General features: G+C 39.1%; 1 protein-coding gene across 1 annotated transcript in view; it reads left to right on the top strand.

The window, feature by feature from the left end:
• The window catches only part of LOC140186435 (glutamate receptor ionotropic, NMDA 1), a 101004-nt gene extending 83615 nt beyond the window's left edge, over positions 1 to 17389 (top strand). The window contains exons 20-21 of the mRNA XM_072240705.1: positions 12246 to 12359; positions 17321 to 17389. Coding sequence (XP_072096806.1) covers positions 12246 to 12359; positions 17321 to 17389 — 183 coding nt within the window. The remainder of the gene's footprint in view (positions 1 to 12245; positions 12360 to 17320) is intronic.
• The last annotated feature ends 570 nt before the right edge of the window (positions 17390 to 17959 follow it).

Here is a 17959-nt window from a genome sequence, read left to right as displayed (position 1 = left end):
CTTAACCTCTCTGAGAGCGCCCTTCACTCCCTCCCATCACTGCAATATCTGATCAAGTGGTATCACTCTGCAATAGCTGGAAATGTGTTGCTAGGATTGTGGCATGTCCCTTTAAGAGCTGGCTATGTCTATTAGGTTAAGTACTGGCCATTTACTGCACATTCATAGGGGATATGATATGTTCTCACACTATCAGTGAAAGTGCTCTTCTGTAAATGTTCACAGTGAAGTTTTGGCTCTTTTACAAACAAAAGTAGGTCAGAGTAAGTCATGAAAGTCTAGTCATAACCCAAACATTGCTGCTACGGAGAGGCCATTACATTAGCAGAGAAACCTTACAGCATGTTACACTTGTGTAGCCCAGTAACATAATCATGAAGTTGGACAGCATAGGAATAGGCCCTTCAGCCCACTGTGTCTGTACTGACCACCATGCTTATCTGTGCTAATCCCAATGAGACTGCAGTTGCTGGAACCTAGAGCAACACATAAAAAGCATGTCAGACAGGATCTCTGGAGGGAAATGGACATTCTACATTTTGGGTTGATCATCGACTCCAGGTGTCATCACAGCTTTGAATTCCAGCAGTGAGGTGAGAATGTGATGTCAAGGAGCCCCAGCAAAACTGGATAGCAAGAGGAAAACAGTTATGTGCCTTGCATAAAGGTAAACAGTTGTGGTGTTGAGGGTCAATCAATTGAGGCTCAGGATATCATTGCAGAAGTTCCTCAGACAGTTTCCTAGCCCCACCATCTTCAGTTGCTACAATCCTTCTCTGTCTTCCTTCCATCACCAAGTCAAAAGTAGGACTGTTTGCCAAAAATTGCATACTGTGCTCTTCCATTTGCAGCTCTTCAGGTGGTAGTCCAGATTTGCTCATACCTCAACCATTGGCAGAGAAGTTTCAGGTAACCTCTGTGCCACTAGGCATTGACCATCTTGAAAGAGAGAGCTTGAGCACTTCCCCTTAGTATTCAGTGGCTTTGCTGTAGATGATTGCCTCCACTATCCCAGCCTTCGGGCCAGCACTGGCCAGAATGTTGGTCTCAATAAGGCAAGGCTCATAAATACTATGGTGATAAAGTGGTGGAGTATACTCGACAAGTGACTTCCCAAAGCCTTCTGTCATGGATCAGACACAAGGTTGGTAGAGCACTGTAGTTCTCCTGCCTAACTTGGTTGAGTGATTCTTCAACAGCAATGAAGAAACTCCAAACCATCCAGGACAAAGCAACCACTTGATGGACATCCCATCCATCAGTTCCTAGGGCCACTGTGTACTGTCTACAAATTGCACTACAGTAACTCTGTAAGGCCACTATAAACTCTATAAATATGATTTGCATTATTTTATTTATTTATTTATGCTTAGCGATACCATGCATCTGGTGGGTTGATGAGCTGTACTGCCCATCAACCCACCTGTTTAACCCTAGCCTAATCACAGGACAATTTGCAATGACCAAGTAACCTACTAACCGGAGTGTCTTTGGACTGTGGGAGGAAACCAGAACATCTGGAAGAAATTCATGTAGTTCACAGGGAGAAGGTACAAACTCCTTACAGATGGTGCTGGAATTGAACTTCAAACTCCGGAATGCCAAGAGTTGCACTGACCACTATATCACTGTGGTGCCCATAATTCTATGGATCAGAGAAATCCCATGCAAAACCTTCCCACAGGAAATTTAAGGTGCTGGCAAGAGTTTGTGATAACTGATGGTTCTAACTTTTAGTTTGTGCTTTCTTTAGTTTTGACTGTGGAGTGCCCAGCAGTGAGATATAACTGTCAGATGAAATAGTTTCCGTCCACTTGGGTGAACTTCTTAGTGTCTCTAAAGTCATTGTATCTCATTAGAAATAATGCAAAATATCATGAATATTGTGAGAATATTTCAGAATGACTCCTAAGTATTGTTAAGAATAATAATTTTAATAAGTTACTAAATAAATAAAAACTGTGCATTGTATACATGGAGAAAAACATACCAGAACATTTTGGAAGCATTACCAAGAAAATTTTCACAACACTGGGAGATATCAGGGCAGATCCTCGGATCAAAGGAGTAGATTGCAAACTGCATCTGAAAAAAAGACAGGCAGAAAAGTTAAGTAGGTGAACTTTAAGGGCTTAGTCAGCTATCAATTAATTTTAAGGATAATAAAGAGGGCAGAAGAAGAGTAAGGATAAAGTTGAAGGCAGGAGGAGAGAACAGAGAGGCTACCGTCATGCTTTGACACCGAACCTGCCTAACTGCAGTCATTGCAGGGCTCCACATGCAAGATTGTAATAGAAGGTGGGAGTAAGGACAAGGACAGGAGAGGACTGGATAAATAGTTTGTGGAGAGGAGGGCAACTATGATATACTGAAACAAAGGCAAGAAAAGAGTTCCAGCAGTGATCATCGGTGGCAGGAACTGAGTGTGCTGATGTGATAGTGGTGGAAATAAGAGGCCCTAGAAATGCTGTGGGCATGTGCTCCGTAGACAAACATATGGCAAACACCCATAGTTTAACATACAGCAAACAGCCTGTTTAGTTTCATTCAGGTGGTTGGAGAGGGATGGAGACGACAGCTAGGGAACAGTTTCGTAAAACATTGGTGTCAGCCTTCTAAGTATTTAATTGAGGAAACTTCAGCCTGTCTGGAAGAGACTATTAGTCAAGCAGTCAGCCAGAAGAGAGGCCTAGGGATGTGGGGACCAGTCAGAGGTGAGAGTCAATAATTAATATGGAAGCTCATTCTGTTTACAAATTACTGAAACAAACAAGTAGTTGAGAAATTCTAATTTGTCAATAATAATGTAAGTTTTACAACTGCAAGGCTGCTTTATAGGAAGGCATTTCACCTTGTGATTGAATTGGAATTGGTTTATTGTTATTACATATACACAGATACAATGAAAAGTTCACACAGATCAAATCACTATGTAGTGCATTGAGGTAAACAATAAGAGAATGCAGACTAATGTGTAACAGCTGCAGAGAATGTGCAATACAGATAGACAATAACGTGCAACATCAGAACAAAATGAATTGTGAGCTCCAGAATCCATCTATCACACTGAAGCATGCATTGAAGAATAGGTTAGGTGAGAGTAAAGGAGAGATGTCAGACAGTAGTTTGTGGAGAATACTCATCTAAGTAAACTGGCTGTGTATGTGGCCCATTTTTGTACTGATGCATCTATGCCCAGTGAGCAAGAAAGATTATATGGAAGAAAATGGCCAAAAATACTAGTTGGGGCTTTAGAAGGAATTAAGGCTACAATGGAAATAAGCTAGTTTACATTTGAACCTGGTACAGTTGAATGAATATGGCATTTTTCAACATAAATGTAAAGAAAATTACAAGTCTGTATTCTCCACATTCTCTGTCTTTCTCCATATTCATCCCTTCTCTCAGAAATAAAACCTATGTGCTACAACTGGAGGCAAGTTTATGTGGCAGCTATCAATGAAAGGGTGCAACTAATCCTTACTGAGAGAGCATGCAATTTCTGTAGGTCTGTGAACTGTCTTTAGTTTTATTCCACTCCGGCAGTATAAACCTGTTAATGGAAGGGGATGTGGGATGGGGGTTTGTGAAGAATGGTGGTAGTGAAAGGTGTCAAACCATGACAATATGCAATATGGAGGCTTATTGTTACCATTTTATGGGACAAACAGGGATAGGTAAAATACTATGCCAGAGGGGATGATATTTTACAGTCTTGTTGAAATGTGTGTATTGTCATGATAAGGACATAGATATCTTCAAATGATAAACTGTGATAAATTCTACCCTTGCAATAATATCATTGATAAGATCATGTTTTAAATGGCTTTATGAGCTTTAATGAGAGAAAAAAATAACAATTTCCAATCCCCACATATTGTGTAAATGTGAACATTACATAAAGTTTGCCTTGTTCACTGCTCTGAAGAGTCTGGCTTCTTCAGCTTGAGACCTGCATGGACACATGCAGGTTACAGGAAGTCAGCAGCCGGAGTGGAAGCTGTCAGTCATTTCATACATGACGTGTGAAAGGAATCATTATTGTTAAATGTTATGTCATGTCATCTTCATAACTTGTACATTATGAACAAAACAAATCTTGACAGGCCAAGGGGTAAAGACAGATTCTGAGAAATGGCCACTGTTAGAGGAGGATATTTTTTGTACAGAATGAGAGGAGTAGGGCCATTCAGCTTGTGTTGCCAAAGTTCTCTGAGCAGTTCTATACAGCTCTGACCAAAGTGAACACAAAAAAATAGTTGAAATAAATTTAAATAATTAAAAAATACTTAAAACGGTGATGCAATGTACACTTAATTGAAATGAATTAAGTAAACTATTGATAGACCATTAACATGCAAAAGAAACTTCCTTCACTTAGCATGCTCATCCAGACCAGTGACCCTGTTGAAGTGAATGGGAATCCACCCCATTGTCAGCCTTGGTTGGCACAAAGCTCAGGAGACAAACACAGAGTATCCTAGCCCTCTGCTCACTACAGCACCTCCACCCAGCACGGTACTGAGTCCACAGGCAGAAGGGAGACCAGATATCACAACATCTGATCCCCAGCACACTCCTAAGTTCCGTACTGCATCAGAAGGTGCAGAAGAGCGGGACGTTTCCAAGTAGTGAAGAGGACATCACTGGCAAATCTCCCCAAGTACCAGTGAAAGGTAAGCACATTTCAGCCCAATACCGTGCCCATTTGCTGCTCAATGTCAAAGAGAAAAAAATGACCTACATGCAGAGGAAGAAACAAAAAATATGGCTGAGGAACAGAGCTTGTGTAGGGATTAACGTCCAACAGTACTGAGATCATGGCCCTAAATCTTTCCAAATGTCCTAAGAACAATGCTACTCACAGAGTCAGTACTTTAGAGCCAAGACATATGAATTTCACTCTGACTCTCAGTGCATCATCATCCTGGGCACTGAATTGACAATCAATGTAAACAAGTGAGCTTTAAGGCTGCAGCAGTTCACGATGCTGGGCACTTCAGCAGTAGTAGATAATCAAGTTATAGAAATACATGAAAATTGTAATGACTTCAATGAAATGATAATAACTTGCTTCCAGACAGAGTTTGCATTGACATGGCCATATTACTGATAATAATTGGAGCTCAAGGTGCAACCGACAGCAAGTGTGACAGATCAGCACTGGGACTTGCCAGTGTTGCTGACTTACAATGAACACTGGCCCTGTTGTCAGCTCTGGTGTGCCCACTGTGTTTTCCTTAGTAGCCTCTTTTATGCGCAGGAGAGGTTCCATTCCCTTTGCATGGGACCCGCTCCTTGAAGAATTTCCTTATGGTGAATGCTGAGTACCCTCACCCCAGGGTGCGTGGGGTCTGCAGTGCATGAATCCAGGGCCAGGGTCATCCTCAGTGCTCCTGACTCCTCATCCTCATCCCAGGTTCTTTGCTACCACAACAGACATGTGCAGACATAATGAGAGCCACTGAAGCATCAGGATTGTAGTGAGAAATGATGTTCGTCCCCAGCAGCTGGTGTCAGAAGGAGAACAGCAAAGAGACCTTGAGCCTGAGGCTATGTGGTTGAGCAGGAGTGAGAAAGTGGTGACTGGGAGGTGTTCCTGCTCAGCATCCATGGTCTCAGCTCCCTCTGGGCTGAGAAAGCCATTATCCACATACAAGAATCACCCTCATTAAGAAATTATACTCACAAGGTACCTGCAAACAAAGTTCCCCACTACAAATCAACTCATCATGTACAATTTAGAAACACAAAGCACATCAAAAGCAGAAAAATCATCTACCTGAAACTTTAACTGTTTTTCTCTCTCTCTAGACGCTGCTTGACCTGCTGACTATCTCGAACATTTTCTGTTGCACCTCAATTGCATTTGCAGTTTTTGGTTTCAGCTTTCCACATACAAATAAGGCAGGGAAGCCCAGTTGCTGTGCTGATTCCCCAACCTGCTCTGCAGATCCAATTGCACAGGTTACAGTGGATGGATGAATGAATCCCAACTCCAGAAATTTAAATGGCCTATTGATAACATCTCTCTACTTCCTGATGAGTGGCACCACATTTGGAACTCAGCAAAAAAAATCTTTTCCTGATGAGGGACCCCACTCTGCAGATGGGATATCCAGTGTGCAATCACCCTGATTTATCTTGTGAGATCATGAATTTTCTTTCCGTATCCCTCCAATGTATGGGGAATCTCACGCTCAGCCTCTATCTCATTGATCAGGTGGCCCTACGGGTCCTGTTTCAGGATGTTAACTACCTCAGCACTGCACTTCAGCCAACTTTGGTATTGGCTTATTATTGTCATGTACCTAGATACAGTGAAAAACTTGTCTTGTATGCTGTTCATACCAATCTCATCATTACACAGTGCATTGAGGTAGAACAAGGTAAAACAATATCCATTGCAGAATAAAGTGTAACAGTTACAGAGGAAGTACAGTGCAGGTGAATGATAAGTGCAAGATCATAAGGAGATAGGGTGTGAGGTCAAGAGTTCTTAAGTAGAATCCAATCCAATACCATTACCATAGCTAATCCCTTCCATAGCCTACAGAATCAAAATAAAAATGGCAGATACTGAAAATCCAAACTGAAAAGTGAAAATGTTGGAAACACTCAGCAACTCAAGCAGTGCTCGTGGACCTGCTGAGTATGTCTAGCTTTTTGTTTTAAGCCCCAAACCGAATGCCTTCTACCACACAGTGAATAATAAATATCGATTTTTTTAATGTCAACATTGCCCATAATTGCCCTAGTGTTATTATGGGCAAAGCCTATCTGCAAAGGCCACAATACAGACTGTGAAAACCATTTAGATGTTGGAAGGATGGACGGAGAAAACAAAGGCAGATCTTACAGCCTCTGTCAGAGGAGCATCCAGAACAAATGTCTGTGGGACTGGGTGATAATCCACAGTGAAGCACAGTGCTGTTCAATCATCCCACTTGCAGCACTCACTCGGAAATATTGCCAACACTTGATGCAGTGCCTACTTCATCTTTATATATTCAGGACACTTCAGCTACAGATCCTCATGTTTCTGTTTTCTATGCCTCTCAGCTCACTATCTAGGAAGGTTTCCTACCATCTGCTGCTCCTGTTTGTTGCTGGCTAATTTACAGGGAACATTACGGGAAGAGGCCAAGGCAAAGATAGGAAGAAATTGAGGAAGATTTTTTAATCACCTTGATCTTTATTAGTGATGAACTCATGAGATTTATATGTTGGACCTGATTGGGAGTTTGGTTTGGACATCTTTCACAAGATTATAATTTAAAGGGAGATAGTAGGGCAAGCAAATGTTAGCCTCTTGAACTCTGAGGGAGCATGAGGAGCAATAAGCAAGATCTGATAATTTATGTATTTAACCTTCATTTTGATTTCTCTTGGAGTTTAACTTGCCATCTTTTCACAAGACTACAAGTTATTGATTCTTGTTGCTAAGAATAGTGTTATTCTTAGTAAGAATGTATAGTATTGATCAACTCTGGCTCTCTGTTATGCTGAGTGGTCTGAGATTATCTCAATCTGCATCTCACAGTTTGTAGTGGTTCATTTCTACTAGGAATTGACTGTTCCCCTTTATTGGTAATGCATATGGTATGTTATATAAGGATCTTGTGAATTGTTCCATTTACCAATCTTCAGGCACGAAACAGTGCACTTTGATGCCTTCACTATCATTGCAGGGGACTTCATCAACCAGGTCAACTTGAAGAAGTTTCTGAATAACTACCACCAACATATCATCTGTGGAACCAGAGGAACCAACACACTTGACCACTGTTATATCACCATCAAGAACACTTACTGTTCCATCCCATGCCCACATTTTGGAAAGTCTGATCACCTGGCTGTACTTCTACTCCCAGCATATAGGCAGATACTAAAAATCAGAGCACCAGTGGTGAAGACCAAGAAGATATGGTCAAGGGAGCAAAGGAGTGCTTACAGGACCATTTTGAGTTGGTGGACTGGACAATACTCAGGGATTCAACTTCGAATGGAATAAATGTGCAAAGTTGTCACTGACTTCATCGAGACCTGTGTGGATGAGTGCGTGCCTTCAAAAATATACGGGACATATCCAAACCAAAAGTTGTGGGTGAACCAGGAGATCTGTAGTCTGCTGAGGGCTACATCTGTGGCATTAAAGACACGTGATCCAGAACTATACAAGAAGTCCAGGTACAACCTACAGATAGCTATTTTAAGAGCTAAAAATCAATTCCAATTGAAGTTAGAGACTGAATTGGATGCACGCCAGCTCTGGCAGAGTTTGCAGGCCATTACTTCCTACAAAGCAAAACCTAACATCATGTGTGGCTGTGATGCTTCACACTCAGATTAGCTCAATGGCTTTTTTGCATACTTCAATATGGAGAATAAAGCTACACTTGTACAAATCCGTGCAACATCTGGTAATTCTGTGGTCTCTGTCTCAGAAGCCGACGCCAGAATATCTTTCGAGAGGATGAACCCTCGCTAGGTATCAGGCACTGATGGTGTATCTGGTAGGGCACTGAAAATCTGTGCCAACAAACTGGTGGGAGTGTTCAAGGACATTTTCAATCTCTCACTCCTGCAGTCGGAGGTTCCCATCTGTTTCAAAAGGGTGACAATCATACCAGTGCCCAAGAACAGGGTGAGCTTCCTCAATGACTATTGCCCAGTGGCACTTACATCTACTGTGATGAAGTGCTTTGAGAGTTTGGTCATGGTTAGAATCAACGCCTGCCTAAGCAGGACTTGGGCCTGCTGCAATTTGCCTATCGCCACAATAGATCTACAGAGGATGCAATCACACTGGCTCTCCACTCGGCCTTAGATCGCCTGGACAATAGCAATATCTATGCCAAGCTGCTGTTATTGATTACAGCTCAGCATTTAGCACAATCATACCCTCAGTTCTAATCAACAAGCTTCATAATCTGAGCCTCTGTACCTCCCTCTGCAACTAGATCCTTGACTTCCTGACCGGGAGACCATAGTCTATACAGATCGGAAATAACATCTCCTCACTGACAATCGACAATGGCACACCTCAAGGATGCAGGCTTAACCCACTTCTCTACTCTCTCTACACCCACTGGTCTGTGGCTAGGCACAGGCTCAAACAGCATTTATAAATTTTCTAATGACCCAACTATTGTTGGCAGAATTTTAGATGGTGACATGGAGGCATACAGGAGCGAGATAGATCAGCTGGTTAAGTGGTGTCGCAGCAATGTCAATAAGACCAAGGAATATGCTGTGGACTTCAGGGAGGGGAAGTCAAGGGACAACACATCAGTCCTTATCACAGGGTCATCAGTGGGAAAGGTGAGCAGTTCCAAGTTCCTGGGGATCAACATCTCTAAAGATTTATCTTGGGCCCACCATATCGATGCAATTACAAAGAAGGCACAACAGTGGCTATATTTCATTAGGAGTTTGAGGAAACGTCATACACTCACAGATTTCTAAGGATGCAACGTGGAGAGCATTCTAACTGGCTGCATCACCATCTGGTATGGAGGGGCCACTGCACAAGATTGGAAAAAGCTACAGAAAGTTGTAAACTCGGTCATTTCCATCATGGACACAAGCTTTGCCAGCATTGTTGACACCTTTGAAAGGTGATGCCTCAAAAAGGTTGTATCCATCATTAAGGATCCTCATCACCGAGGACAGCCCTCTTTTATTACCATCAAGGAGGTGGTGCAGGAGCCAGAAGACACCCACTCAACATTTCAGGAACAGCTTCTTCCCCTCTTCCATCCGATATAAGAATGAACAATGAATCCATAAACACCACCTAATTTTTTTTCCCTTTTGCAGTAATTTAATTTTTAATATGTACTTACTGTATTGTAATTTGTAGATTTTTAATGTTATGTATTACAATGTAAAGCTGCTGCAAACCAACAAATTTCATGACATGTGCCAGTAATATTAAACCTAATTCTGATTCTGATTCTGATACTTTTTTTTCAAAAAAACTGCAGATGCTGAGATAATTTCAACAGAAAAATGCAGCAAGTCAGGAGAGGCTGTAGTGTCTGAGGTGTAGATACGTAAGAATCTGCACTGATGCAACTTAATCAGCTGAGCACTGCACGTATTTGTTGTTTATTAAACAAAATATAACTAGTACAAAATGTGCTCTATGTATCCATAATTTTTACATCATCTGAAAAGCACCAGAAATAGTCTGATCCACATGAGCTGTGATTTATATTGACCGATTAAAGGAGAATGTGAGGAAATTTTTAAATCCTAAATGAAAAATGACATTTCTCTCTGAAGTTATGAAATGAATTGTTGCATTGTGCAAACAGTAATAACAATGTCAACAGTATGGGCAGATATTTTTAGAAAATTATATTAAGCCCTTTTGAATTATACAACCGTTTTCACTCGGGTGGGCTTATATTTGCTACACTATTTTAAGTGCCAGTTTTCAAATCATACTTGGACTGAACCCCATTAGCTCTTGGACAAAGAAATAAATATCATCCTTTTTTTATTAGCTGGCACACCTGACTTCAATGCAGGGCAGTATTAGATATTTAGATGACCATCTTAGGTGACAACTAGGTGATCCATCAAATTTTCATTGAATTAGTCCAGACAGAAAAAAAGAGCAATGGGTTTAAGGGAATATTGTCTAAATTGCCTGATACAATACTAGTAATCAATATGTTGACATACTGCATTTGCTTCAGATTTCTATGTACGGTGTTTTAACAATATTAGCTCATTTATGATAAAATATTCTATACCCAATTAAAATAGTAGTTGAAAGAATTTCATATGAACATATTCATTGCTTATATTGTTCTGTGCAATTTCCAACTTGGCTGTTTCATATTACAACCTTGGATACTGTCAGTAGAAGCGGGACCAACATGACTGTGGAAGGTATGAAGGTGTCATGATCTCTGTTACTGTTTCTGCGACTCTTTTATCACACAGGATTACCATCCAGCCATTGATCTGACAAATGAGGAAATTAAAGAAACAGTGGGATAACAAAAAGACTGTTTCCTGTTTTTCTTTATTGTTGGGTTTATTGTTGAAGAGATCATACCCTAGAATGTAAATACATCTTTCACATATGTATATTGTCTTTCATCCATGGTGATAGAAACCCATTTTACCCAAGGTTCTTTTGTAAGTGTTTTTTTTCCAAAATCACTTTTCTCTTATGTTGCTGTTTTAGCATCCTGACTGTGTCACTCCACATGTCTGTTTTCCAGCATTTGTCTCTCTCCCCAAATCTTTTGGAATTTAGATGGATTCAGATTTGCTTCTAAACCTGTCTGACATCATCTACATTGGTGTGCTTCATTGTACTCTGGATTCCGTAGTTCAAAACTCGAGATTAGAAAGTTCTTGCTTATGTTTCTGTTTTGGTTCAAATAAATATTTCAACTAATAATGGATCAATGTTAATGAAGAGTCTGGTCTCCACACAGGAAGTAGTGACTGCTGACACCTCGGTCTTATATAGATGAACTGGAGCCTATAGGCTCCTTCAGTCATGTTTATTAAATGCATCCTTCTGTATTCTTTGAAAAGGACTCCACTCTTCAGGACATCAAAGGAGGAATCAGTTTGGACCATGAGTTTTTCAATGAAAGAGTCTGTTTGTCTTGGCTCAAAATAATGTGTCATTCATGGCAACAAAAGAGAAACAGTTTTTAAAAGAATAGACATTGTTGAACTGGATATGAAAATTATACCTAGTATTTTAATAGAAACGTTTAGATATTACTTATTTTGCTTTAAGTTTATTTTAGATTGAAGTAATTTTTAGTTTTTTTAAAACTTTTATAAATTATTTTGGAAATCATACAAAAACACTAGTGTATTAGTGACTAGTGCACTACATACACGAAGGTTCATGCATTCTCATCTTCAAGATCTGAGTCACGTTCATTAGATTCACTGCTCTTTCACAAATCTCAGCTTGTGGTGAGATTTTTCCTTTGATTTACCATTATTGCTGCTTGACAATTAGGCCCTCCTTTGCCAGTTAACAATGTGGGACCCTCAAAGTGATTATTCTCATCCTTTTCCTGTCAGTTTGTTGGAACTGCCTTTCTTGGGCCAGGTTGCCACAGAGGTTTGCCAAGCAAATTATCTGTAGTGTACATCTACTTGATTTCTTCTTGCCACTACAAATATTAGACAAAGGTAGATTATAAATAGCTATTATCAACAAAAAAAGTCAATAACATCAAATATATCTGTTCTAGGATAGAAAAAGTGGTAGCGCAGAGCCTGACCCTAAAAAGAAAGCAGCACCTTTTAGATCGCTCACTTCAACACTGACCTCCAGCTTCAAGAGACGTAGGTCTTCCAAAGACACGGTAAGAGGATCTGGGACTCCTTTCACCATACCATGAGTCCATTAGCCCAAAGCTCATTCAGTACTATTACATATCCACATCACCACATGCCCATGTGAAACAGCTGCATTACATCCTTAACACTGGGCAAAGGAATAATGTGGGAGAACTCCTAAAGTGTTGATAACATCCTTGAATGTTTATGTCTGACACTTGTTCTTGCTCTCATTACCATTGTTAGTTGCCCTGGTCTTGAGCTCTGTTCTAAAGAAAATTCCCTATGCTTATTGCTGATCCATTCATGATGAACATAACCTTCAGTTAAATCTCACAACTGCCACAGGAGTCTAGGTTCATTGCCAAGATCCATGGATTTCATCATTCCTCAGCTTCATGTCTTCTGCCATTTCTAAGCATTGATATTTTATATACTTCCTGCAAATCATGTTCTTTATCATTCCAAAGAATCATCCCTCACCATTTGCAAGGATCATGTTCTTTCTGCTGCTTTTTGATGATGGTGATGATGAGGATGAAATTTCTAAATTAGATCACTGACATGACCTTTTTATGATATATTTGTTGACTGTGATGATGTAATGATGTTTTGACTTTGTCTTTCTCTCTGCAGACACTTGTTCTTCCTTTTAGATTTCATCTTTTTCTTAACCAATTTTTTCAAGCTCTTCTTGAAATTCATCTTTATCTTGACTTCTTACTGCAAGTTCATCAATGATACATAATTGTCACACATTTTCAACAACTAAAGTCCTTTATCTTGGCATTTTTCACTTCCTTTTTTTAGATATATTTTTCATGTATTTAGTAATTGATTTATGATCCTGGCGATAGTCCCACACAGAAATATTACTGTTTAAAATGATTATTACATATGTGGGGGAGAAAGGGAGAATTTTGCTAGTTTTAGTGCTCACAGAGTTTAAAAAATAGAAGCTGGAACCCTTAATAAACATGTTTTCTTACAAGATGGATCAAAACCATCATTAAGAATACATTGTATAGGACAGCTGGAATTCTGCTTGTACACTCATACTAAGTTCAGTCACCTCATCACAAAATCAAACTCAGCTATATTAAACGCAAACAACATGGGTTATATTAAACATGGGTTTGGCCCACCAAATTAGATTTAATTTGCAGCAATTAAGCTGCACACAGAGATACTTTCAGATTGAAATTTCCCCAATAGAAAGAGCAGAATGAGTCTTCTCTACCATTAGCAACAGACCTACAAAACAGCAGAAATGCCCAGCCCTGACACGAGATATCCGAGAATATATTAACACACCCGTTTAGAAACATAAACGCACTTCCCACTTTTCATTACAGTGATCATCTACATAATAGCACCATTAAACCATTTTAGCCATTCAGCCTTTTTGTGGTTCTATTGTAATTCATCAGTGTTCTTTTCAGTGTTTATTTTCACTAAAGTTTTTGTTTAGTATCCTTGTTTCCCTATGAAAGAATCAATGTAAAGCCAATAAATTATATCCAAATCACAGCCCCTGGAACCATGGTTGTAGCTAAAAACTTTAAATAAGTATACTATTAGGGACTGGCTCTGTAACCTTGGTCATGACAGTTGAGTAGCAGTAAAAAGGTAGCTAACTAATAAAGCACAAATTTTAAAAACCAGCAAGACATGGCTAGGAAGCCAGGAAACACTGGTTGAATAATAAGAGTAACATGAATGATAAAGCCAAATTTCTAAAGTCAGAATTTCTATTAGCGATGATGCTGATACAGTACAATGCCTTTTTCAAGGACTGTTGGTATATTTCAGATCTGAGAATTACTCTGGCCACTTAATAATATAAATAGGATTTAGTATCAACAGGAAAAATATATGAGGCAGGCAGTTTTGGCATATTGCCAAATGAACTCATGTTTTTTCCTTATAACTGAGCAACAAGGCCAGAGGGTAGCATATACAATTTTCAATTTTGGATGTTTACTCTCTCCGGGGTTTGGTTTGCCGATATTTTAATCTTGCTCGTCTAACTTTCCTAAGCCAACTGTGAAGTGAACAACGTCTTCATTACACAGTTGGATTATTCTTGACGACTATCAAGTCAGTAATAATTTAAAATCCAGTTTAAGGAATATTGCCTCAACTATTTATCCCTGCATTTCCTGAGGGCATTACTTAGAAATTAGTCTTTAATTCCTTTAATTTGAATGGTTAGAACCCTTCTCCTTGAATGTGGCATACTCCCATTGCTTCTATTTATGAAAATTTCTCATTTGTTAGGATCTTTCCCTTCCTTTTAAAAAAAAAGGCATAGCTTAGTTGGCATTTTTATTTCAAAGGTATGGCTACCCCTTGTCTTCTGTCATCGTCTTGTCTGCCTTCTCACTTAGAAGCACATGTTTTATTTGCGTCATTTCATCAGTGGCACCTTAAAATAATTTTGTTTCTACAGTGTTTTGATCTTCACAAAGTCAGACAAGATGACATTTCAGAAAAACTGCATGATGAATTCCTTTCCCATTCCCTCTAATTGTACATTGTGCTCTAATCCTTTCAGATCTTGTTTTCAGAATTTTAATGTACATTTTTTATTGAACAGCATTTTACTTTCAAAATAAAATAGAATGCAAACTGATGTGTCTTGTCTGTCAGTCTGATTTTATGTGCTTTCCTGTTCTTTGATATGCACTGAATAATTTCATCTTTAATGAACTCCAAAGTTGCTAATTTCATACAGTATGTTCCGCTCCATTGTGCAATATGCCTGCCAACTGTCATTTCCCAGCCACTGTGGCATTCCTCAAAAGAACCTTTGTATGTATTGCAGTTATTTAATCTGTTGTTGTACAAGAAACTGTATTTTCCCTCCTGCTTTCAGATGGAACAGTGATGCTTCTTCCTGCTTCTTCTTCTTTTGATTAGAAACTTAACTACTCAAGTAATAATGAATATGGATCTTGAGAAATTGCTTCTTCATTTTAGCCTGGCTGTGTAGGATTAATGCAAAGGCCAGAAAGCTAAGCTTGATAAAATCCATATTCATGAAAATATAATTTGATTATTGTTTGTTTTTAAATGTTATTGTTTGATGAATTTTGCATGATAAGGTTGCATGGAAAATAGTGACCTTACTAGATCATAAGTAACTGCACTATTTGTAAAGGGGTTAAAGTTCTTGCTTTAATCAAGGAAAAATACTGATGCCACAGATTCTGGTTCACATTTCCAATGAGGTTATCAAAATCAGTGAGTGCTCACTTGTGTAACACAGCAGCTGAATCTTATATTGGCTCTGAATGAATTGTATTATGGGTCAAAAACTTCATAAAACAAGCTTTAATTTAATAGATAACAGTTTTGTAATTTGTATTTTTAAATTAACATATTATTCTAAATGCAGGTGAGCACACTTATGTACCATGATATGACAAGAAAAATGAATTTATTATTATTAAAGCAAAAACAATTCATGAATAAAAATACATCTTTACTAGCCATATTCCTAACAATGTGTAAAATATAGATGCTTAAATGAATGCAGTGAGAAATAAGAATAGATTGAACTGAATGTGTTTATTTGGGTGATGTACCATCTTATGGCAAAGGCTTATTGCCTCAATAATGACAGAGGAACTTTAGCCTTTAGTAAATGGGAGTAAACATAGCAATCAACATCTTTTTCTAACTTTACTGAGTATGTTCTAGTTTCTGTAGATCACAAATTAAAAGCATTTGTGGATAATTTTGTACCTTGTTTTATGAAAGGAGCTGGGGCTGAAAATGTAAGCATTGGGCTCTGAGATTGGAGCATATGACCTGGGAAGTTCCACAGAGAAAAAGAAAAAATCTTTCTGTGCTTCTTTTCAATACATTTACTTCACTAAATAATTATTAGTAGCAAGTTTAGTGACAACATGTACTGACTGGACTTAGTGTTGTTTGGTGTTACTTAATTTACACTGTGACAGCACTTGAAAAGCTCCACTTTCTGGAACAATTTGCAAGGATTTCTAGGTTGCAGATTGATCCTGAACCACCATCATGACCCCACCTTCTCACCCTCGACCACTGACCATGAAATATTGATTTGTCAAAAATATCAGACACTTGATTAGCTTTGTGTAGTTTTGTAGTAGTTATGAAAATGCTGGCACTATAACAGTTTTCCATGTTATAGAGATAGATCAGAACATAAACTCTGAGAATTGTCTCTTCAGGAAGCTTTTAAAAGAGTTACAATCAATTACAACTTTTTCGGAGAACATGAATGGCTGGTGACAAGCTTATTTCCCCAGGTTGTGAGACACCTAATCAGCAATCCTTAAAGGGATTGCTGGAACCTCATCCCAAAAGTTAAGATTTCTGGTAAGCTCTGAAGCAGCACTTGCTTCTCCCCCCCAAAGTATAAACTGCTGGCTGGTTAGCTGAACAATTTCTATCAAAATAAATCTTTTACCTGCAGCAAGCTGACTAACTGATGCCCACAGCTCATCAAGAAAGTACTAACAGGAACTGAACTTGAACCTGGTTCTAGTTTTGTAACTCTGTTTAAGCAAGCACCAAGCCAGGATATAGTGCCTGACTGAGCAACACACACAAAATGCTGGAGGGACTCCTGATAAAGGGTCTCGGCCTGAAATATTGACTGTTTACCATTTTCCATACGCTAGATGCTGCCTGGCCTGCTGAGCTCCTCCAACATTTTGTGTATGTTGCTTTGGATTTCCACCATCTACAGATTTTCTCATATAGTGCCTGACTGATGTGCAACCTCTATTTCACCATTCATGAGTGCACCTGAATGCTAATTTAATCTCACTTTCCATTTTCCTACAACAATAAATAAAGTTAATCTTGACAAATTCAGCCTATGTGTGGTAGAGTTATTGAGCAATGACCATTAGACATCTAGGGTGAAGGGCACGCTGATTCTTCCGTGTCCTTGTGGAAGACTGGTTCTAATTCCTCTCTCTTTCTTATTTTACAGCAATACCATCCTACTGACATAAGTGGGCAACTGAACCTCTCAGACCCTTCTGTCAGCACTGTAGTGTGAATCTGCCCAGAATACTGATGTTTTAAACCAGAATGAATTAAGCTACTCAAGAATTATTATCCAACAGCACTAGACTTTAGAACACCAGCAGTACGCAGATTGAAAGAAGAATCAAAAGATACAATGGAATCACAACAAAATTGTCAGCATCTTTTTCTGCAAAACTTCAATGTTACTGAACCTTGTGTGGCCTGATCAGAGGAAAGTTACTCATTCTGTAGGTGTTTTATTTACTTACCAAACTTCCAGTATTAACCATCCATCAAACTTCTATGAATCAGTGAAGTTTCAGTATTCCTCATTGACTGTCAGTATTATTTGGAAGAAATTGAACAGATCAGTAGCTTAGTGTCATAGTCCGTTACCTTGGGAGCATACCAAAATTCTGCCCAAGAGTAGTGGAATGATAGTGTCTGGCTGTTGGGCGCAGAAGTAAAATGACTTTGGTACACTTTTAAGTGTCTAGTAGGCATCAAACCACAACAACATATTACCCATAGGTCTGCAAAAATGGTTCTTTACCTGACAGAGTTAATCAGGGAGGACACAAAAACTGCAAGTATGAAAGAG

The sequence above is a fragment of the Mobula birostris genome, chromosome 22 (genome assembly GCF_030028105.1).
Source record: "Mobula birostris isolate sMobBir1 chromosome 22, sMobBir1.hap1, whole genome shotgun sequence".
Classification (NCBI taxonomy): domain Eukaryota; kingdom Metazoa; phylum Chordata; class Chondrichthyes; order Myliobatiformes; family Myliobatidae; genus Mobula; species Mobula birostris.
Note: the sequence above shows the minus strand (reverse complement) of the source record. Positions and strands in the feature narration are given on the sequence as shown.